This window comes from Chaetodon trifascialis, chromosome 1 (genome assembly GCF_039877785.1).
Source record: "Chaetodon trifascialis isolate fChaTrf1 chromosome 1, fChaTrf1.hap1, whole genome shotgun sequence".
Classification (NCBI taxonomy): Eukaryota; Metazoa; Chordata; class Actinopteri; order Chaetodontiformes; family Chaetodontidae; genus Chaetodon; species Chaetodon trifascialis.
Window position 1 is genome coordinate 32,184,608 of NC_092056.1, and position 24,597 is coordinate 32,209,204.

Genomic DNA, 24,597 nt, shown 5'->3' on the forward strand with positions numbered 1-24,597 from the left:
GCTGAATACTGTGGGGTTCAGCTCATCTGCCCACTTTGAATCCCCAACTGCCTGAGAGTTTGGCTTCTGGTGGCCTGAAATGGTTTTCAGGCCTCTCCAGACTCCCCTGGTGTTGTTCTCCTGCAGCTGCTCCATTCTCCTCCTGTATCTGTCCTTCCCCTCCCTGATTTTCCTTCTGAGCTCCCTCTGAACAGTTTTCAGCTCCTCTTTGTTTCCTGACTTGAAGGCCCTCTTCTTCTTCTTTTAAAAGAGCCCTAATGTCAGGATTAATCCAGGGTTTGTTGTTAGAGTGACACCATACCGTCCTGGTGGGTACAGTGTTCTCCACACAGAAGTTTATGTAGTCCGTGAAACTGTTGATGTCCTCCTCATGAGAGTCAGTGAATATATCCCACACGGTTGTATCGAAGCAGTCCTTCAGAGCCTCTTCAGCCTCGTCAGACCACCCCTTCACTCTGCGGGACACAGCTGGTTGCCTGTTAACAAGGGGCTTGTAGACAGGCAGGAGATGAACCAGGTTGTGAACAGCTCTTCCCAGAGGGGGGAGGGGTGATGATTCGTACGCCGCCTCGGTGTTGGCATAGAATAAGTCCAGTGTTTCATTGTCTCTGGTGGCACATGTGACATACTGGATGAATTTGGGCAGAGTGGAGGGCAGAGAGGCATGATTAAAATCCCCAGAGATCAGTAAGAGGGCCTGTGGTTTCTGGGTCTGCAGCCTGCTGATCACAGTGTTGATGATGTCACAGGCTCCATCGGCGTTAGCAGAAGGAGGAATATGCACAGCTACCTCTATGGCGTGTGAGAACTCCCACGGCAGATAATATGGCCTCAGACTAACAGCCAACAGTTCAATGTCCGGGCAGCAGTGCTGCTCTTTGATAGTGATGTGCCTGGAGTTACACCATCTATCGTTCACAAACACTGCCAGCCCTCCTCATTTCCTCTCCATTTCCATTTCCTACCGCTCCTCTCTGTCCGGTCCGCCCGTACGAGTGAAAATCCATCCAGCGCTACAGTCGCGTCTGTGTGCTGCCTTCCCAGCCAAGTCTCTGAAAACAGTAGCATGATGCACCACCAGTATTCCTGATAATGTCGGGTCAACGCCGCCAGCTCATCCATCTTATTGGGGAAAGATCTTACATTCCCCATGATGATGGACGGGAGAGTCGATCTATAAGCTCTCCTCCTGTTGCGACGTTTGATCCCAGCACGGCACCCCCACAGCTGATCCCTACTGTAAACAATGGGAGCCATTGTCTCTCACGGACCCACAGACGCGAAGAAAGTTGCACGGGTTGTAAAAGTGATCAAAAAGTAGCACCAGAGTTACCATGTTTCATGTCTCTGATGCACCAGACATTTACAAACACGTAGAACTAAAATGAATAAAAAATGCGTTCGATAAAACATTCGATAATTTTTTTTTTCTTCGGAGGAAGAAACCAGGTAACCAAGCAACGTAGGGAGTAATCACTGATCAGTGAGAGAGACACGCTAATATGCCAATCATGTAACAGTATCAAGTTCGGTTGCGCCATCTTGTTGTCTCGTGTTTGATTCTTCGCGAAGAGAGAGATGAGTAATAGAAAGGGAGCGCAGCAGCGAGCGAAGAAATTGTCGATAAAACAGGGAAAGTCAGCTCGCCAGTATAGAGTTTTTTGGATTTTATAAGTCGGACCGTAGTCAGACCAATGTGGTCTGTAACTTATGCAAGACTGTCGTCCCCACCAAGGCCGGTAATACCACAAACTTGTTTAACCACCTTAGCCGTGCTCACTCTTTGGAGCGCAGCCGTATTCGCCAACGTCCAACAACATCTGCAACCGCAGCACCACCGCACAAGCAGCTGACCACCATGCAGAGCTACTCTGCTTCAGTACCTTATGACAAATCATCTAAAAGGCACAAAGACATAACAGAGGCAGCGGCATATCATATAGCTAAAGACACGCTTCACTGAGCACTGACGAGAAGCCAGGTTATAAACATCTCTTACACGTGCTTTTTTTTTTTTTCTTAAACACACTCGCAATAAAAATATAACTGAATAGTTCATGTATGTTTAGAGTAAGAAGAGTGACTACAGTTATTCATATGTCTAGGCTGGTTTTATAGTTCAGTCAATCTTACTGTGCTGTCTGTCATGTTTGTTTTTTTGTATGTTACAGATGTCAAGTCTACCTCAGTTTCTGCTATGTTTCCAAAACATTGCACATATTTGAAAACATTGTGAACAGCTTGTGAACTTCCTGCACTAAACCTGCAGAAAAAAAGTTCTCAGGTTTCTCTGTGTTTACATTTTTACACTTTTATTTATATTTATTATTTGGGTGTTTTCCATGGTTGTGTTGACATTTCCTTTCTGCCTTGAGTTAAGGGGATTATAATCAAAGGAAGGTTAAATTTAAAATAAAAATGTTTAAATTTAATGTATTTTTCTCCCAGTCCTTATTTTAAATAGGTCATAAAAAATATCAATAATTATCGATATCAACCGATAGAAAACACTTATATCGTGATACAGTTTCCAGCCATATCGCCCAGCCCTAGTTGGCATCACGGACAATGCTCTTTTCAGAGGAAGATGGAAGGAAAAGCTTGTTTTTTTCATCCAGTTCTGCTTGTAATTACAGAGGTGTTGGTGAGGGAATGAGGATGGGATAGTGGCTGGGTCCACGGCCTGCAGAATGGGTGACAGTGGAAAAGGCACAGCTTGTACTGCAGATGGGTTATGTTTGGACAGCTGCCCCTGCAGCAAGCATGACAGGAAGAGACTGGCACCAGACAGGCCAGGCCAACAGGAAACATACAAATAGGCACAAGTGGAGTGCAGCTCTCAATTTGTTACTTGAGTATTTCCTGTGAGGTAAAAAGTGAACCATTTGACTGCAGTATATCTGAATCCCATGCACTGTACCTTTGACAACATTATGGTATGATTCAGTGTGTCCAAAGCCTTTTTGCAAATCAACAACAAGACTGGGGAATGTCTCCTGAAAGCAGAAGAAAAATAGACTGGTGATGAAAACTTCATTGCAATCTCCCAAATGTTTTTCCTTAGCGTTCATTGAAGCCCGGCAGTCTTTGTCCAGGAGCTCTTAGACAAATGCACAAATTCCATGACAATCAAGTCTGTTATACTGGACTGTAAACTAGGGCTGGGTGCTATGGCTGAAAACTCTACTGCGATATAAGTGTTTTATATTGGTCGATATCGATAATTATTGATATTTTTAATGACCTATTTAAAATAAGGACCAGGAGAAAAATACATTCAATTTAAACATTTTTATTTTAAATTTAACCTTCCTCTGATTATAATCCCCTCAGCTATCAAGGCAGAAAAGAAAGGAAATGTCAACACAACCATGGAAAACACTCAAATAATAAATGTAAAAAAAAGTGTAAAAATGTAAACAGACAGAAACCTGCGAACTTTTTTTCTGCAGGTTTAGTGCAGGAAGTTCACAAGCTGATTCACCTTCTGCTGAATAAAATGTTTTCAGATATGTGCAGTGTTTTGGAAACATAGCAGAAACTGAGGTAGACTTGACATCTGACATACAAACAAACAAACAAACATGATAGACAGTAGAGTAACACTGACTGAACTATAAAACCAGCTTCAACATATGAACAACTTTAGTCACTCTTCTTACTCTAAACATACATGAACTATTCAATTATATTTTTATTGCAAGTGTGTTTAAGAAAAAAAAAAGCACGTGTTAGAGATGTTTATAACCTGGCTTCTCCACAGTGCTCAGTGAAGCATGTCTTTAGCTATATGATATGCCGCTGCCTCGGTTACGTCTTCGTGCCTTTTAGATGATTTGTCATCAGGCACTGAAGCAGATACCTCTGCATGGTGGTCTGCTGCTTGTGCGGTGGTGCTGCGGTTGGCGGACGTTGGCGAATACGGCTGCGCTCCAAAGAGTGAGCGCGGTTGTGAACTAAGGTGGTTGTGAACTAAGGTGGTTAAACAAGTTTGTGGTATTACCGGTCCTGGTGGGGACGAAAGTCTTGCATAAGTTACAGACCACATTGGTCTGACTACGGTCCGACTTATAAAATCCAAAAAACTCTATACTGGCGAGCTGACTTTCCCTGTTTTATTGACGAATTCTTCGCTCGCTGCAGCGCTCACTTTCTATTTCTCATCTCACTCCTCGAGGAGCAACAAACACGTGACAACGACACGGCGCAACCGAACTTGATAATGTTATATGATTGGCGTGTTAGCGTGTCTCTCTCACTGATTAGCGATTACTCCCTACGTTGCTCAGTTACCTGAGAGCGAGTGCCTTTGTTCATGCAACCAACCTCGCTTCGCAACTTCAGGTTTCTTCCGACGAAGAAAAAAAAATTATCGAATGCTTTATTGAACGCATTTTATATTGATATTGATATCGGCCCAGCCCTACTGTAAACCTATGAGTTTTAAAAACAGCATATAAACTAACAATGCTGACAGCCCACCACAGACACCCTGCAGTATCTTGGATTTACCCTTTACATGACTGTACATAACAAACTTTTTACCATTGTACCTTTCTTTGCTCCTCTCCTGTTTTGTGTGATGCGGATAAAGAAGTTTTGTTCTTTCTTTCCTCCAATATTTCTACTTACAAAACAAATTGTTGTGAAATATCAGTGACAAAAGGAGGGGGTATGTTACACACAGAAAAATAAAGGTTCCAACTGGAACTGAAAATGGTTTTTCAGAGTGATTCCATACAAGAACCGTATTTGGATCCAGAAAGAACCTTTTACACTAAGGTTCTTTAAAGAACCATTTATTCTAATGGTTCGATAAAGAACCATTAAAGGTGTCTCAAAGAACCATCACAGAATGGTTCTTTGAGGAACCGTTTCTGGTTCCTCAAAGAACCTTGTCAATAAAAAGTTCTCTGAAGAACCTTTTTAAAAATGGTTCTTGGTGGATCCAATTGGTTCAATAAAGAACCATTTTATAATGGTTCTTTAGCCAAGAATGGTTCTTTGGGTAATAATTGACTCATTACACTTTGGGGTGTCAAAGATGAACATGAGAGAACATGAGTTATTACTCATTTTATTTAATTTCTTACAAACATTTTAAAACAGTTTAAAAACATAAACATAAAATCAAATTTGAAACCGTCCATTTTGATGTTGACTTTGGTGCTGTGATTCAGGGGCTTGTCGTCACTGCTGCTGATTATGATAGTGGGTGTTGGGTTCAGTGGCTCCTGAAAGAATACATTTCAGACTTAAAATACTGTTCTATTCTGTAGCTTTTATTGTTGTAAGGCACCATAAAAAAGAAACAATGTCCAATGATATTCTGTGCACACCCTATTACATGTAATTGAAACACACCTCAGTATGTATAACTTATTTCATACAAACATTACACATGTAAAATAATGTATAAATACTGCAGGTCATGTCTTCAACAGGGGGTCCAGGACCCCTAGGAAGTCCTCAGAGGTAATACAGCCAGGCCGTCAAATGTCACTTGAACCCTAGAATCCCTATTCTAAAGAGGGGAACATTAACCGGACATAGCAGATCTACAAGCTCATGATTTGCTGTCAAACAAGTCTATGAAATCTATGAAAAAGTTTAATCTGCAACACAATTTTATACAATATGTAGTGGGAGGTCCCTGCTTCATCTGAAAAACGTTATTCAGCTTATTCTTTTTTATTGCACCCCTGCACCCTCCAAATCAACTCAAAACTAACCTTATTAATCCCAAACGGCTGCAAAGCATTCTCTTTGAAGACTGATGTTAGGAGGAGGATGGCTGTGTTCACCATCAGGCCTGCAAATGACACAAATAACAGTGAATACTATGGTTTTACCAATTATGTAAAGCTGCAATCTTTTGTTTAAAAACCACTGGGCTGTCAATGGTTTGGTTGTAACTCTCTGTAACTCTTCAAGAAATTTAAAATAGAATTTAGAGTTGCTTGCAGCTAGATTCCATCATTGATATAAAACCATACATAATCTAAAAACGCAATACAAATATGTGCATTGGATTACAATTACACATATTAAATGAATGAAATGAAAATTAAATTTGAATTAATCGCACAAACACAACTGAAACAGTGAGTAGTGAATTTAACCTCTGCATTTAACCTGTCCTTTTTACACACCAGTGTTAGTGAACACACACACGAGGCGCAGGAGCAGTGGGCAGCACACATTGCTGTGCCCAGGGAGCAGTGGGAGTCAGGTGCCTCAGGGGCAGTCCTTCACCTGTCAGTCCTGGGATTTGTACAGGTGACCCTCCAGTTACAAGCTCTGGCTGTGGTATGAATTACAATGCTATCCATACTGCATTCTCCATACTACTGATATTTAATTATTTGATCACAATGCTAGTCTTTCCAAATGTTAGTCCTGCAGCAGTTACTTTAATATCTCAAAGGCAATGATGTTTTTTTCATAAATCAAAGCCAACTCTAATTCCATTGGACAAACACAATGAAATAAATCGTTTTTAGACAACTTCATGGCAACATTGCACATCAGACTAAAAATTAGTATTGGAGGGGTGTGTGTGTGTGTGTGTGTGTGTGTGTGTGTGTGCAGTTGTTTGACAGGATAAAGCCCACTTACTTTGTCTTCACACTGCCTTCATTTACTATCAGAACATCAACACGGCTTCTTCGGTATTCTGTAAGGAAATACAGAGCTCAACTCAGTACATTTAAAATGCTCATGTGCTTACTGACTGCCTGCCATGAAAGTGTGGTAGTTTTATATGGACTGACGCTGTTTCAGGGCTCTCAAGTTTTCATTGACATTAAGCGGTGGCGGGTCGCAGGTGTGTGCGCGCACGCGTGCACTGTGTCTGAAAAACCCCGCCCCTCCCCCTCCTGCGCGTACACACAGAAGCCACCACGCATCATGTAGTTGACCACGTGTAGCTTGAACTGAAAAAAAAATTGAGAAAAAAAGGCGGCTCCTGCTCCAGCTCCCAAGGAGGAGCGAGCTCCGATCGTTTACTTTCAAGAGCCTAATCCTACAGCCGTTTCGTTCGCGACATCACATCACTGATTCCTCTACCTGTTCCACAGTTAAAAAAAAATAGGAACTTGGCAGGCGTTATGCTGGTAATTTCTCTGCGTGAGAAATACAAGGTGTGGGGTGTGAGCGTGTGAACGGGTTAAAATGTGTGTGTATCATGACTCGAGAGCCCTTACTGTTTGGCACCGTGTTTAAATACATTAACCTGCCATAGGCATTTACGTAACACAGGCCACATTACTCATAATGTCTTCAATAACTCAACAGAACTTTTACACTAGTTTGCATGCAAGTAATCTTCAACTATATGCCTTTTTAGCTTTTAGCTAACATTTGTTACCTCAAATGAATGTTAGCAGTTAGCTGCTAACACACAATGGCGTCGTGTTTTCCCTCTGCCCCTGAGGTTATAGTCACAACCAAACTTAACTACTACAAGTTCTACATCGCCGTTAAACATTCTAACATCAAGTAAAACATGTGAGAAGTAGAAAAGAACCTTACCTCACCTGCACTGGCTTCATAATATGTTAATCCTGATGGCGGCGCAAACTTCGCTCAGAGCGGAGGAAGAAATGGGAGGGGCCGACAGATGGCGCAATTTTGTTTGTGTGTGCGAGTGAGTGTGTGTGAGACAGAGAGAGTGTGCGATAGAGTGAGTGAGTGAGTGAGTGAGTGAGTGAGTGAGTGAGTGAGTGACTGACTGACTGAGTGAGTGAGTGAGTGAGTGAGTGAGTGAGTGAGTGAGTGAGTGAGTGAGTGAGTGAGTGAGTGAGTTCATAATGCATTACATCTCATTGTGAGTCAGTATCAGATCGTAGCTAGACATGTAATGACATGCCCAAAGTGAGTCGCACATGCGCAGTCGGCGCACAGACAGGTCAGCCATCTTTGGAGCTACATACGGCAACCAAACTAAGTCAAACCACATACATGCCGATCTTTAAAAGAGCACAAAATAAAAATGTTTTCTGCTTTTCTATTAGCCAGAAATGGATTAATCGCCATTACTTTGAAAACAACGCTGAGCTGTAAATGGTTTTCTTACTGCATTTAAAGTTTTGATATATGTATATTAACCCATATTTTAAATCATTCAACATAATTTTGTGTTGAATTTGTTTTGACCAGATGAGTTGTCAAAACATTGTTTGAGGATCGACATGATGTCATTATGTGAGGATCTTGTTTGCCACTCTCTCTCAATCCTCCTTTAAGCCAATTTCAATATAATTGTTTTAGAAATCTTTCCACCTCGACACCACAACTATAATGAAGATAGTGCTGAATAGCCTAATATAGATTGTTAGATTGTTCCTATAGTGCTTTTATGTAGGCTATAATGTACAGTTGCACAACATATACTGTACCCCCCCCCCCAAAAAAAAAGAAACAGGGACAGTATGGTTTCTATTAAGTCAACTCATTACCCATCATTAAATAATTCAAATAGGAATCAAGAACCTTTTAAAATTCCAAAGAACCATATGAGGAATCTGAAGAACCATTCACCAAATAAAATGGTTCTTTAGTAGGTGATGGTTCTTGGAAGAACCATAGACCATTTTAAAGAACCATTATTTTTCTGTGTGTAGGTCAAATTCAGGAAAAGAGAAAATCAGCTAAGCTCTAAATCCTACAGCACGCCTAGAAAAACACCCAAACAAAAGGCAATCAGGCGTGATTCTGATCCCACATCTGCTTGTGATAATCCATGCAACTAGCCAAGCATGCACCCTATCCCTCCACCACCATGACCCCCATTTCATCTACACCCAATCTGCCCAGTTTGTCCACTGTACCCACAACATTCCTTCACCTCTCAATTTAGCACACAAAGTCTGGTCATTGAATTCAACTCTTCACATAGTAGATATAAATGTATTCCATGAGAAATTTTACTCAGTCTTCACCAAGCAAATATAAATGATGCGTTCTTAGATCTATGCAGCTACCTGCAGAACACTAAACACTGCTGCTGACAAACCTCTGTCATGATTACTTAAATATCTTATTAAATACATCTGTGTAAGCTGTTCTCTGTCCTTACAGGAGCTCTAATTATTTCTTTGTACTGAACAATAAACTGAAAATAAGAGATTATTACCCTCATGTCTTTCACAAATGTAATAGTAGCTGTTTCTGCCTTCAGACTGTTTCCAGGATCTGTGGGGAGACACAGCAAACTTGAAGTCAACCTTAGGGCTAACCACCATCACTACACTCAGCTGCTGGTACTGTACACAAAACTCTGGAACTCTCTTTGCTTCCCGAGGAGCAGGTATTTTCTGTCAAACAGTAGCTCTTACTGAATGTTCACTGTGACATTCATCGTTTGACTCGGCTTCGACGCTCAGCATACCTGCCTCTCTGGGCCACACTGTCTCACTCCTGTACACTTAACCAAACACACCACAGTGCTTCAAAAGTCACTCCATTATTTTCAACAGTATTTTCATTTAGCTTTGTTTTGTTTACTGTGTTGACTGAAACCAAAGTGTGCCCTGTGACAGAGACAATGTTATAGCTGAACCCTCATTCAGAAGGAGAATGTGTGAAGTAAGCATCTGTGTGATTTGGCCTTCACAGTGGACATTACCAAGTACCTCTCAGAGCCGAACTTCATGTTCTAGCAGCTTCTGAGCTCCGCTTTCAAATGTGAAACCATTTGAAGTGAAATTAAAGCTGTGGCAAGTTAAACTGGAAAGAGGTAACAGTGCATTTTCCTATTCTGCAAGAACAAAAGCCTGATATGACATCTCAATATGGTTCTGACAGTGAAAACTCCTTCAGGCATTGGACGAGAGGTTCCAGGACATGAAAACAAAACAAAAGGAATTGAACATATTTACTAAATTATTCAAAGTGGAACAAGCAGATGTGCCTGACAACCTAGGTACAACAACCTCCCAAGTTCTATAAACTGTATGCAGGGTTATCCATTTCTGAGGAGACGTGCTAAAGTTTGCATCTCTGACTGGAACAACCTACTACTGTGAGCAGTTCTTTTGAACTCTTGCAAAGAATCAGTTCCACTCAAGACTGACTGTCCCAAACCTGGAAGACCAGCTGCTAGTACCATCATCATCATCATCATCACTAACATTTGGTATCAGGTGTCCCACCAAACAGAAGCAGTGCCAGCCATTAGAGGTCAGTGTGTTATAGTCTGTGTGATTATGATTTGGCTTTTCTTTCTGTGTGGTTTTTTTTTGTTTTTGTAACTGTCTCTCCTTGTCTGGAGTGGAGGTGTGGCCGGGCACTGCGTTGAGCAGACGACGCACCTGAGGCTGATCTCCACTGATTCTCGTCATTATTTAAGATTGTCAAAGCCTTCTTGCCGAGACTTTCCAGCCATTACTTGTTGCCATAGCTTTCCTGTACTCTCTCGTAGTCCTAGTCCCCTGTGTGCGGATCTTGTCCTAGCCTTAGTTGTGATAGTTCAGAGTCTTTTGTTTGGTTTATCTTATAGTCAAGGTTTTCGTTCTTCCTACCCGCTCGCCATGGTGTAGTGAATGTTTTGTTTTCTTGGGCTGATTTTGTGTTCACAGTTATTTAAGGATTTTTGTAGTGTTTTGGTTTTCTTGGTTATTGTTAATAAACCGTTTGTTTAACGGCTCCCTTGGTTCTCTCGCTGTTTATCTGCTTCTTGGATCCTGCTAAAAGTTTATTGATATAACTGAATCATAACACAGTGTAATATATGTGTTAAATAATTTAGTGTGGCCCTTGAAGAATGTTATAAAAAACTGAAATGGCCATTGATAGAGGAAAGGTTCGCCACCCCTGCTTAGAGGGCTAGATTCATTTTGTATTTTTAAAAAGGAAGTTAATATGAAAGAATGAATTATCAAACATACTGACATGATGAAAAATTAGTTGCAAAGTCATAATGTTTACTTCCCAGAAATCTTTTGAAGTCTTAGGTTGCTTCCTCAGTTGTAGTGTGGTCCTGACGCAGGGAAAAAAGATCCACTTTTGCCTTTTAGTTCTTTGTGTGTGTGTGTGTGTGTGTGTGTGTGTGTGTGTGTGTGTGTGTGTGTGTGTGTGTGTGTGTGTGTGTGTGTCTATGTGTGCACATGTATTATCTACGTTTAAGGTTAGGTTAGGTTAAGGTTAGGGTTAGGATTAGGCAAGTAGTGGTTATAGTTTTTGTTTAGGGTAAATCTCCAGGATATGAATGAAAGTCTATGTAATGTCCCCAAAAGTGATGAAAACCTAATGTGTGTGTGGGCGTGTGTTTTTGTTTCTTCACATTGAGTTGTAAACAAACTACAGGCTTGAGACTGGACAGTAACTCATTCATTGCACAGTTTTGTCATCCTGCACCATCAGCACTACATGGACCCACATAGGCAAATCAAATTCTGGAGACTGACAGCACACCACGCTTTCATCTTTTCCTCTCTGGTTTCACAAAGAGCTTCCAAAAATTAAATACGGTCATTATAAGCAGAAACTGCCACTGGACCTCATATTAACATTATAATTAATGGCAAACAGGTAGAAACAAAAACTGCAGCTCGTACTGTGTGACTTTCACTCACTTTTTAATAAAGAACTGCTAAAATACATGACATGACACAAGCTTAATATGCCTCCATTTTAACTCCTTTTCCCTTACTAACATGGCAGAGAAAATCTCGCATTCACATAATGACATGTATAAGTAAGACCATGGTTACCAAATGATCTTGTATAATTATGTATAGACATCACTTGGGACATTGATTCCTTGACAGTAACTATGATCAAGAGTTGGCTTCAAAAGTTGTTTAGCTTTTGAATTTGTTCTGCATCATATATTTACTTTGAGAGAATCCTGTGGTTGGTCCATTTTCATTAAGACCACAAACAAACTGCACGAGAGTCCACTTAAAGGCAGTCTTAGTCTGGCTGAGTTTGACTGACAGCTTTCACACCAGCCAACAAACCAAACCAAATGAGTTTGTTTCAAGGGCCTGGGTTTGCATGTGGATGGTAGGGATGTGTTCCTACCAATATTTGAGCAAACTTGCATTATCTTTGGAGTGAGGTCGTGTTAGATAATTGCAATGTGCTCTCCCAAAAGGCTATGCTTCCAAGATGACCAGTTTAGGAATGTCATGCTGGTAGCTGAAAAAGAGGGGGCTTGAAGGTTCATGTCATATCCAAGAGCTGATCAACTGATCAGAGCAAATTTAGTCTTTCAGATAATTTACTCTCCTTTATTGTCTGCACTGCACAGCAAACATAATCTAATTTAGTCCATACCATACTTTGTATCGCGCATGATGCTCCAAAAAAGAGAAAGGACAGCAGGAGCTTTTTCACATCCCAGAGCACAAGTAATAGGTAGTAGACTAACTAGCCATGTTGATTTAAAATAAAAACCTGCTTCCTACTGTGGAAAATTAGGTCAACAGGTGTGAGCTAACTGTGTTAGCAAGTGTTAATTAGCAAGGTAACCCTGGCGTCCTTCAAGGAACAGTGAAAATGTCATGTGAAAATGGTGCTCTCAGAGGATTGGACACTCACAAGTAGAATACTAAGATGTGGCGGATTGTGGGTTTGGGCTCTCAGCCTCTTCTAAACACCAGCTCATTATCTAGTTTTTTGTTTGTTTGTTTGTTTTCTTTTTTGTCGTTGCTGAGATGCCCTTCACATTGTTATTGTTGCTGCCAACATGAGCGTCTCATAGAATCTCTATGTCCAAATGCTGAAAAACAGAGTTTAGTCAAATCCAATGTTCAAAAGTGTGCTGTGCTCACATCTACAAAGACCTGGTGGAAGAAAACAAACAACAAGCACACTTCTCATGGAGCAGCCACCACAGGCTGCAGACACTGCCGCTTAAAAATACATTACTACAAAAAGGGAAAAAAATATATCATATACACAACCCAATATGCCATATGCACCTTGCTGGGTTATTGTGTTAAGTGTTAAACAGCCAGTGTTCTGTTACACAAATACCACGTTACTCATGCCAATAATGCCACATCATATACCTCAGAAATTACACATGAAAAAACACATGAACTGTATAAACATTCACTTACCACAGTAGGCACATTATACTAGCACACTGCAAACATACATAGCATATACAATACTTGTGAAGATGTGCACATATCTACCCTCATATATATGCATGCAAACAGTGTATTGTGAGCATAAACATGCATAATCAACCTAGATACCTATAGTACTTTCCAACACCATGCTCACCCAAGCTGAAACAGCCCAGATATCACCCCACTAAAGCACCATTGTGTTTCATTTGTTGAAGCAATCGTAGACGTTTACTAGAGATTTACTAGAGAAACAGTGGGGGCTTAAGCAGCTCCTTCAGTAACAGATTGCTGCATCCAGTGTGTAAGAAAGAACGCTACTGCAGGTCCTTCATCCCAACAGCTGTCAGACTGTTTAACTCCAGCATCATGTAATGTAGCACTGTGTTGATGCTGTCTTTCCATTTCTACATCATAAACATACTTTTTTTTACTGTACTACTGTTATCCAAGCTAATATATGCTCACTTTATCCATTTCATCTGGTTCAATTTTTAAATTGTTCCCCATATTGGCAACAGTATTTTTTAGAAACTGTACATATTGTACATAAATATACAATGTTTTTTTTTTTATGCAACAGTATTTCTCAAGTACATTTTCAATATGTGACATTGGTAGTTTTTCTCATAAGAATAATGGCAATAGTATTTTTATGGGCAGTAGTATTTTTTTATGGAAATTAGTGCTTTTATAACCTATACATAATGTTCATATACATCGTTGGGTTTTTTTATTTTTTTATCCTGGATTTTTTTATTTTGACCTTTCTGTGTCACTGTTTTTGCTGTTGTTGCTTTTTTTAATATTTGTTGGCTGTAACAACTTAATTTCCCCAGTGTGGGATCAATAAAGTCTTATCTTATCTTATCCAAGATAAGAAAGCTGGTGCAGTTCAATGATTCTATTGTGAGAATCAAAAAATACAAAAGGCTTACAGTATAGTGAGGCAGTCAAGGGTCACAACTAGAAGGCAGCAGTCCAACACAGGTGAATAAATCCAAAACAAGCAGGCAAGAATCCATAATCCAACATACAACTAAATTAGGGAATGACATACCACCATTAAATCTGGGTCTCTCAAGAGGGATCTTGTGAAAAAAACTCTTAATTATTCCAAATGTATAAAATCATCCAATGTAGAGATTTGAAAAAAGATTTATGGATTAACAAAGGAAGGCACTGAAAAATGCACATGTACATGTGTATATTTCACAACCATACAGTATCAGGACTACTAAATTTGTGTATCTAATTCTGTGCCATCACTACTACTTTAAAGCCTCTATGTGTAGAATTTTCATGTGATTTTCTAAAACTCACTACTGGTTACATTGTTTGTTTGTTTTTTTCATTTGTGTAAAATGCACAGCATTGAAAATCATTACTGATTACATTTTTCATTGTTGGACCATTCACTTGTGTGGTGTCTGCCAGTGGAACATGAGTGACATGTCATCTTTGACATATTCCACCGATGACATACCAGAAATCAAAGTGGTTTACCATTCTGAATCAGCATATGACACTAAAAAAGAGTGGCATACAATTAGCCACATTTCAATCTCAACATCACTCAAGAATTGGTACACTCTGTTTACTACCTATGTCTGCTGGGGGATGTCAAATTCATATTTTCTTAATTTGTACACATAATGGCTTTAACAAAACATCTGAAGTATTTCATTGATGGGAAATGTAGAGCAGGTTAAAAAACAGAATATCACAATGATAGCAATAATAGAGCATCTAATGCAAAGTTATGTTATGTAATGCAAAGCTCTTCTCACACAAATCTGCAATACTGCTTATTTGCAGTTATTTGCATTAACAATGGATTAATCTCAGATTTTCCCTAACAATTGATTATTTTACATTTTCACTTCATGCATATTTACTCTAAGCTGTTCTTGCCTGTGTATTCATTCATGACCACAACTGCTGTTAATGTTACAGAGTATTTTAAATAAGTATTTAACCTATATTGGATTTTTCAGATCAATTTTCAGGGTTTCAACACTCCATGTGGATGAGTGTACAGTTCATGAGCAGTGAACAACTTGTTCAAACCTCAAACTCAAAATCCCAGTTCACCAGAATAGCAAGCGATCAATAGTAAACACTGCAACATTTGAAGTCTCAGCCCCCTGAAAATAGATGAAACAAATATTCCTGTTTCTCTAAAGGGTTCAGGCCAAACAAGGAAGTGAGTAAAAAAAAAAAAGCCAGCCCAAAAAAACATCTATATGTTTTTTTTGTCCTCTCACAAACACTAAACAGACTAGGCCCAAATAAAGATCCCTTTTCTGAGTTGATCATGGAGAACACCAGGTCAACAGCAGCCTTTTGTCAGGGATTCAGTAAATAAAGAGGTGACATTCACCCCAGCTCACACACAAAAACTCCAGCAGGCTCTCCACACTGCCTCAAGGCCCTTTGACCTGTACAAGCAGTTTGATTTGGATGGGACGGATCAAGTTAACCAATAGAACTGACAGCAGCTGCAGTGAGAAGTTTGAGGCTGGGTGCACAGTGCGTGAACCCTGACAACATTCCTCTAATTGGGTCCATGTTCATTTTATTCACCTGTGAATGTGATGATCTGAATGAAAGCGACTTGGAGCCAGGTAGTCAAAGCAGCAATCTACACTGAATGTACAGAGGTTCTGCTTGAAGCTCATAGCGGGTCTACAATTGCACATCAAGAAGGTGTACCTCATGTTTCGTACAGCCAAGACACAGAATGAAAATAGAAAATCCAGCACCTGGATTCATCTGTCAACTAATAATCCCATCCATCCATCCATCCATCCATCCATCCATCCATCCATCCATCCATTTTTAGTACCTGGACAGAGGAAAGTGTGAGGAAGATGAGGACAGTCCTCCAGAGGATGAATGACTCCATCTTCATCTCGATTTTTCCTCAGGTCAAGATCTCTATACAGCTGGGTGAGCCCCAACCTGTGTACAGCAAGTGAATACATCAAATTAAATCATTTTTGCAGCAGCACAGTTGTTGACTTTCATATTTTAGTGACACCACGTTAGATCAAAAATATGATATCATGTGCAGTTAGCCATGCTGAAAAAAATGGTTAACAGGACTGGATTTTGATCCCCAACAACCCCACAACATAAATCCCCCAATAATAACAATAATAATAATAATAATAGCAAAAGTAAATAAACATAAGATAAGTGAGTTTTAAGAAGAGATTTAAACAAGGATACTAAGTTTGCCTGCCTGAGATCATCATGCAGAGTCTTCAATAGCTGATCAGCCTCATAGTCAGCAGATCACATAGGCCTAAGTCCATTCAAGGACTTAAAAACAAGCAGTAAAACCTTCAAATCATTCCAAAAAGTTACAGGCAACTTTTGACTGCTTCTTTATTGATCCCAATTTGGGAAATTGTTTTGTTGCAGTTGCAATTAAACATACAGACGAACACGGAATGTATACATTTAAAAAAAGAAAAAAAAATAGTAACAAAAAAATGACAAAAAAAAAAAAACAGGAATAACAGCAGTTTGTTAAAACTAAAAATCTAACTAAGTATAACTAAATATATAGTTCTATAATATGTATTATAATATAGCATACTTTAGTATACTACATATTATACAATCTTAAAATAATATAATAAAAATACAATATAACTAAGTATATAAACAAGTATTTACAGCAAAAAATTTGTGCAGTTCCAGATGATAAATAAATGTAAACAGCAGACCGTATGTGCAATATTGCAGTAGTGCAGATAATATTTAAATATTGGGGTTTGTAAGGTTGGTGGATTAACTGCTTAAGTTGCTGTTGTACAGTGTAATTGCTTGTGGCAAGAATGATTTCCTGAAGCGGTCCTTGTGACAGCAGAGCTGGAGCAGTCCGTTAGAGAAGGAGCTCCACTGCCTGTCCATGAGGTGGTGAAGAGGATGTTCAGGGTTATCCATGACGGATAACAGTCTGTCCACTGTCCTCCTCTCCACCACCTCCTCAAAAGTGTCTAATTTGAAGCCAATAATGAAGCCGGAATTCCTGATCAGTTTGGTCAGTCTGTTGGTGTCGCCGGCTCTGATGCTGCTCTCCCAGCACACTGCAGCAAAGAAGAGTGCACTGGCAACAATAGATTGGCAAAAGATCTCCAACATCTTGCTGCACTCGTTGAATGATCTGAGCCTCCTCAGGAAATAGAGTCTGCTCATCCTCTTCTTGTAAACAGTGTTGATGTTAGTTTTCCAGTTCACTCGCTTGTCAAGGTCCATTCCGAGGTATTTGTAATCCTCCACCACTGTGACATTCTCCCCCAGAAGCACAGTGGTTGTGTGGTCGTCCTGTTCCTTCTGAAATCAATCACCATCTCCTTGGTCTTGGTCATGTTAAGCAGCAGGTGATTTCTACCAGACCATTCCACAAAATCATCCACCACTGCTCTGTATTCCACCTCTCATCCATCCTTTATACACCCACCCACCGCTGAGTCGTGAAAGTACTTCTGTAGGTGGCACAATGAGGAGTTGTACTGGAAGTCTGAGGTGTACAAGGTGAAGAGAACAGGAGACAGAACAGTCCCCTGTGGTGCTCCTGTACCACTGACAGACAGCAAGGATTGGTGTGAGGTTGCTTGATGCTGAATGTGTTAAAATCCTGGCAGCAGTATTTTGTATCAGCTGTAGTCTTTGCATGTTTCACCTGCTGTGCTGATACCAGAAAAAAGTGTGTTGCAACAGTTAAGTCTGCAGGAGATACAAGCACAGATGACCTTTAAGAGATCTCCAAATGAAAGGAATCACCTGATCTTGGTTAAGTGTCTCAGCTGGATGAAGCAGGACTGCACCATTTCAGTCACCTGAGCATCAAGACACAACTCACAGTCAAAGATTACAGGTGTATTTTCTTAACATTACTGGATAAAGCACGCAGACTAGATGAGAAGGTCATTAATGATGCACGTGCTGGGGCCAGAGAGGGTAAGTCTAACTATTTCTAATTTTGATTCATTCAACAGCAGGAAATGGATTGTACATCCAACTCTTAATTTCAGTAGGGCAAATCAGGATGCAATGGTGGTACAAGGCTTTATCAGGACACACAGTTGCATGTCATCCACAGCTACACATTATTTGCCCCAGAGGTAACATGTACATAGTTAAATAAAGGGGACCCTAATAGATACCTGGGGAACCCCACAAAAGAGAGGAGCATAACAGGAGGAGGCACCTCCGAGCATAACAGAGACCTGCTGTACAAGAGATGGACCAACCAAGTGGCACGTCACTGACACCAATCTGAATGTTCAGAATTAGTTTCCAGTACGTTGATTACATGAAATGCATGTAAGCACACAAGAAACTAAAATAATAAAGTCCCTCATGGGGCATCATACTCAACCTGTGAAAACAGCAGCACAATCATGTCATCTGTGTTTCAAGTCTGAGAAGGTAACCCTGACGCTGACAATAATGCCACCTGTAATCATTGCTTTGGCTTGAAGACTGCAAGTTTACAACAGAGTCAATGTCTTTCACATTCCACAAGCACAATGTGTGGAATGTAGCTTGACCCATACCAGGGACTAAAAGTCAGGATATCACTGCATCGATTCAGATCATTCTTCAAAATCTGTCTCTCATGGGCACTTTTATGGAAGTGTGACACTAAATTATGCCTATAAACCACATAAACACTAGGTTGTAACTCAGGGGCCCTCTTCATAATGGAGCCTCAAGATTTTTCTTAAAGAACTTTATTTCACCTTTATCATTTCAGTTTAGAATCTGCTGAGGTGGTGTGTAAAGCATTACCAAACAAATCTGCAATTAACAAACTGACTACAAACATGTGATGAACCATGAATCTAAATTAGGAATTATTCAGTGTAGATTTTTTACATATTCTCTTTTTATTGCAAGACAAAAAATGAATATGAATTGATATTCAAACTTGATATAAAAATAATCATGTAAGTCATTCAATAGGCCTAATCGAAAAATCCAAGGGTTGCAGCCATATAGCAGTTAGCTTCCTTTCATATGATGGTAAACTGAATCTCTTAAGAGTTTTTGGACTGTCAGAAAAACAAGATATTTCAAAACAGTTTGGAAAATTGGGACTTTCGTGATGGGACACTTTTCATTGTTTTTGACATTTTACAGATTAAATGATAGATTATTAATAAATGGGATTCATCACGAATGCAAAGAATTGATATTTCCAGCCCTGTTAGTGAAGTCAAATTCCCTGTGGCTGCACTGTCACGAAGTACTGGTCATATTGTGCGAGTACCATAGGAGATCTGGGCACTAAGGGAAATTCACCTGCATCCAGAAACACTGTATAGTGCCACGGTGACATCAGGGAGCTGAGCCGCCTGCTTCCATGTATGTTTGTTTTTCTCCAAGTAAACAGTGATACCATGACGCCTGTGCGAGGACAGCGGTGAGATTTTAAGTTACGATGCGTATAGAGATGCCTCCACACCATGACTGTTTGCGGCACCAAACGCATCAGCGGTATCGTGTCCTGACGGTGTGACTTTGGAATAAACCGGTCTTACTGGGAGGCTGCATCGCAGGTTAATGGCGGTGCTCTAAAACTGATGTGAGTGTTCGTTTGGGGACAAAATAAACACCTTACCTTCAGAGGAGGGCGGGGGCGGGAGGGTCCTATGCGCTCATATGGAGATGCAACATCAGTTACTGTCCAAAACAGTCCTCTTATATTCCGAGCCCCAATCCCGTGTGTCCACACACCAAGTCGAGCACAGAAACGTACAAGAAAAGACTAAAAGAGACCGATGAGGTGTCAGAGAGATCAACACGCGGGGACTTTGTATTTCTGGTAAAGTGTCTCCAGAATCAGAGCGTCGCACAGCTCGTCTGCCTGCATGACACACAAGTTAGGACCAAAGTCAAGTTAGACACTGGTATACAACTTCCGCTTAATACTTTCAAAGTAAAACACGTAGAGACTCTGCCCTTCTGCTCTAGTAACCTTTTCATGTGTGCATATGTAGGTACACAAGGATGAAATGTGGGTTTGTGGGTACAAAGTGGATGTGGGCTTGAACTGGGCAAGTTTAGGTGGATCCACATGTGTTCCCATGGTCAGAGTAAATAGAGAACACAGCAAAAATACCCTCTTGCATGTTCCTTTGATAAATAAAAAAAATAATAAAATTCCCTCTATGGTGGCCCACTGTGGAAGAAAACATGATAAAGTGCCCTCTGGGTTCCCCTCTAGCAGAGAGAATGTGATACAGTGATACCTTAATAAGCTTCCCTACATGCCACAAAAGGGTTTGGAACTGTTTCACCATAAATGTATTATGACTTTCTGTGCACTGGTGAGCCACCACATGCAGCTTGTGTTCTTTTTTTTTATCACCCCTGACCCTCAGACAGCCTCAAAGTCCACCATTGTGTGTTTCAGATTAGTATTTGGTTGCAAGACAGCTAACACAGATCAACAGGTTTACATTTTTTCAGCCTTTTTATATCAAAGCATAGTTATATTAATATGCTTTTCACCTTTGCAGGTCGGGCCATTGAACATGCTGGCATTCTGACTGGTAATAAAAATTAGGGAATTCCTGAACATAATTAACAATAATGTGTAAAGCAGATGAAAATTTGTCTATTACTTTTGACACATTGGTGAAGGTTTTTTTGTATTGGTTCCTCTAGTTCAACTTGACAATTCCACTGAATAAGCATCTGTGATAAAGTTTTTAATGTGTACATCAAAGTTTCATTTAACTTCCCCAGGGTGGTTAAAATATACTTTAATTCTGAAGGGTAAATCAGCCAATTTCCAGCAGTGCCCTATTTGTCTCTGGTAGCTTGATCCAGCACTGCGTATGGAGCCTGATGACCATCCCCTCTGTCCCATGTGGTGTGGAGCAGCAGAAAGCATATGAAGGAGCAGTCATCTCCATCAGTTTAATGTTCCTATAGTCAGTGTCTGTACTAACCAATGTTCTAGAACTGCATGTCAAGCTTTCTGTATTTTTAGATTAAATAAGTAGATTAATTCAAATGTAAATACTAATATTTATTATGACAGCCTATTCAGAATTAACATAATGCTGGCATACATTCTTCATGGTATTTTCTCCTTCTTGTTTCTTTCTATTTTCTAAACACTTGTCTTGTTTTTATCTTTGTATTTTATTTTCCACCACAATCACCAATCAAGGAGTGAGTTCAAGCTGAACCTCAGTCAAATTTGTGAACTCAAATAATAATAACCACAGACATCATCACTCAGATGTCTATCAGAAATGAGACAGACCCCATGGCACTTCCTTAGACGGACCAGTGATCTTAAACAGCTGGTGGCATGGTCAACTACATCGTAGCATTCACAGACCATCTGATGCCTGTCAGTAATGTTAAATTTGTCAGTGTTCAGCCACTGTCTGTCTCCTTTCCTGTCACAGAATCTCGACAGCTAACTTAGCTCTTTTTTGATGTCAGATCATTGGCGAACAAATCTTTTTGGTTAATGATCTCTACACAAAAATAGCTTATTTGAGGATTTCCAGTCAGGATTTAGAGTGCATCATAGCACAGAGACAGCACTGGTTGACGTTACAAATGACCTTCTAATTGCATCTGATAAAGGATTTGTCTCTGTACTAGTCTTATTGGATCTTAGTGCTGCATTTGACACCATTGACCATGGTATCCTATTGCAGAGACTGAAACACTTCATTGGTATTAAGGGCACTGCGCTAAGATGGTTTAAATCCTACTTGTCAGATCGCTCTCAGCTTGTACACGTTAATGACGACTCCTCTGTGCTCACTAAAGTCAGCTATGGAGTTCCGCAGGGTTCTTTGCTTGGACCAATTCTATTCACCTTATATATGCTTCCTTTAGGTAAGACTATCAGGAAGCACTCAATAAATTTTCATTGCTATGCAGATGATACCCGGCTATATTTATTAATGAAGCCAGAAGAAACCAGTCAGTTAACTAGACTACAAGCATGTCTTCAGGACCTAAAGACCTGGATGACCTGCAATTTTCTGATGCTAAACTCGGACAAAACTGAAGTTATAGTAGAAGGCCCTAAACATCTTAGAAACTCACTTTCTGATGACATAGCAGTTATGGATGGCATTGCGCTGGCCTCCAGCACCACTGTAAAGAATCTGGGAGTTATCTTTCATCAGGACATGTCCTTTCACTCCCATGTAAAACAAATTTCAAGGACTGCCTTTTTTCACCTACATAATATTGCAAAAATCAGGCATATTTTGTCTCAAAATGATGCAGAAAAACTAGTCCATGCATTCGTAACTTCCAGGCTGGATTATTGCAATTCCTTACTATCAGGCTGCCCAAATTCGTTGCTGAATATTCTCTATTTGCTCCAGAATGCTGCAGCACGTGTTCTGACAAAAACCAGGAAGAGAGATCTTATTTCTCCAATACTCGCCACTCTGCACTGGCTCCCTGTAAAGTTTAGAATAGAGTTTTAAATTCTCCTCCTTACTTACAAAGCCATAAATGGCCAGGCACCTTCTTATCTTAAAGAGCTCATAGTACCTTATTTCCCCACTCGAACACTGCTTTCCCAGAATGCAGGTCTACTTATGGTTCCTAAAGTCTCCAAGAGCAGAACAGTCAGAGCATTTAGCTATCAAGCTCCTCTCCTGTGGAACCATCTTCCAGGAGGCAGACACTGTCTCAACATTTAAGAGTAGGCTTAAAACTTTCCTTTTTGATAAAGCTTATAGTTAGGGCTGGCTCAGGCTTGTATTAACTCCCTTGTTTATTATTTGTCTTTAAGAGCACTCTGATCTTCTGCTACTGGTCTATTGGAGGTTCCCAACAACAGGTGATTTAAAATCAGGGATTCAGCCTTTGTCAGAAATGCCGCAAAAATTTGGAATGCACTATGTATAGATATCAGGGAAGCATTTTTTGTGAAGCATGTGGTGAAGTATATTATTGTTATTAGTATTGTTATAACATGAACCATGTGTTAGAAAAGCTTTCTGTCAGGAAGGCTTTATGCCGTGTTGGAAACATGCTGGAAATACAGATACCATAATTTATTTTGAATAAATCCCACATAAACTACTGCAGGGCTGCACGGTGGCGCAGCAGGTAGTGCGCGTGCCTCACAGCAAGAAGGTTGCAGGTTCGATTCCCGGGTTGGGCCTTTCTGTGTGAAGTTTGCATGTTCTTCCTGTGCATGCGTGGGTTTACTCCGGGCACTCCGGCTTCGTCCCACAGACCAAAAACATGCTCATTAGGTTGATTGGTGACTCTAAATTGCCCCTAGGTGTGAGTGTGAGTGTGAATGGTTGTGTGTATGTATGTGCCCTGCGATCAGCTGGCGACCGGTCCAGGGTGTACCTCGCCTCTCGCCCATTGACAGCCAAGATAGGCCCCGGCCCCCCTGTGACCCCGAAAGGGATAAGCGGCATAGGAAATGGATGGATGGATAAACTACTGCAGCTGGGACAAAAAAAAAAACTTCTTTTAGTTTATTCATGCTTTTTTTTTATGAAACTACACATGACTTGTTTTTAAGGATTTATATTTTCAGCAGGAACCAATGAGCTTGGAGCTGAGAACCACAAAGTAAAATAAATTCTGAAATGACTGAGAGACAACCTAACATATTGTTGGTTCCTATCATGGGATTTGTTGATGATAATATGAATATATTGTAAAATAATGCCAGTCTTCTTCTTTAAGAAAACTTACAAGAAGGATTACATGGGAGTTGTAAGATAAGATGCTGAAACAGCTGAAGGTTGAAGATAGATTAAATTTAGATTTACTATCCCACAGGGATATTTGTTTTCACTGCCATTCACTGCCATACAGCTATACACACAGGAACATACTGATGACAATAGATAAAATGTAAGTAGTCTAAGTTCTGGTAAATTAGTCTCATCTTTCAGCATTCCACAGTCACAGTCAGTAAATGACCTCAAGGTCCTCAACTGTGTACAACTCTGTTCTTTGGAAACATACTGTATATATGTAGGGATAGATGGAAAACAGATTGTCAAGAGATTCATATATGGCATAGCTGAATTGACTGCACTGTAATACAATTAACCAGTACTACATATACTGTAGAGTCAGTTAGACAGTCAACATGACAGTCAGCATAACAATTAACAATCATTAAGAAGCAGACAGTAAATATTTCCTGCTGTATATGAATATATGGATGCCACATTGTACTAAATTATTCCGGTAACAAAAATGTGTGTGATGGAAGTCTGGCACCCCCTTTCTTCCATGTGTGTGCAACAACATTTCAAGAGAAATCTACCCTCATACTGTAAACCACTGATGAGAAATCATCTTAATTATTACGACTTGTCACATTCCCCTCACTTGGAATTTGAAATGTGTGCCAGAATACAGAAAAGGTCTATGGCCTGTCATCACCAGATGTTTATCACCTGTTTCTGTGAACACATTCTTTTTGTTTGTTTGTTTGTTTTTTGTTTTTTTTTAACACACTTTATTGCTG

General features: G+C 40.1%; 1 protein-coding gene across 5 annotated transcripts in view; it reads right to left on the minus strand.

The window, feature by feature from the left end:
• Positions 1-20,007, minus strand: part of adamtsl3 (ADAMTS-like 3) — a 315,350-nt gene extending 295,343 nt beyond the window's left edge. For all 5 annotated transcript variants that reach the window (XM_070967605.1, XM_070967624.1, XM_070967595.1 and 2 more), the window contains exons 1-2: positions 19,723-20,007; positions 15,931-16,046 (exon numbers count right to left, since the gene is read on the minus strand). In XM_070967605.1, the coding sequence (XP_070823706.1) occupies positions 15,931-15,996 (66 nt within the window). In that variant the 5' untranslated portion in view covers positions 15,997-16,046; positions 19,723-20,007. The remainder of the gene's footprint in view (positions 1-15,930; positions 16,047-19,722) is intronic.
• Positions 20,008-24,597: the final 4,590 nt, after the last annotated feature.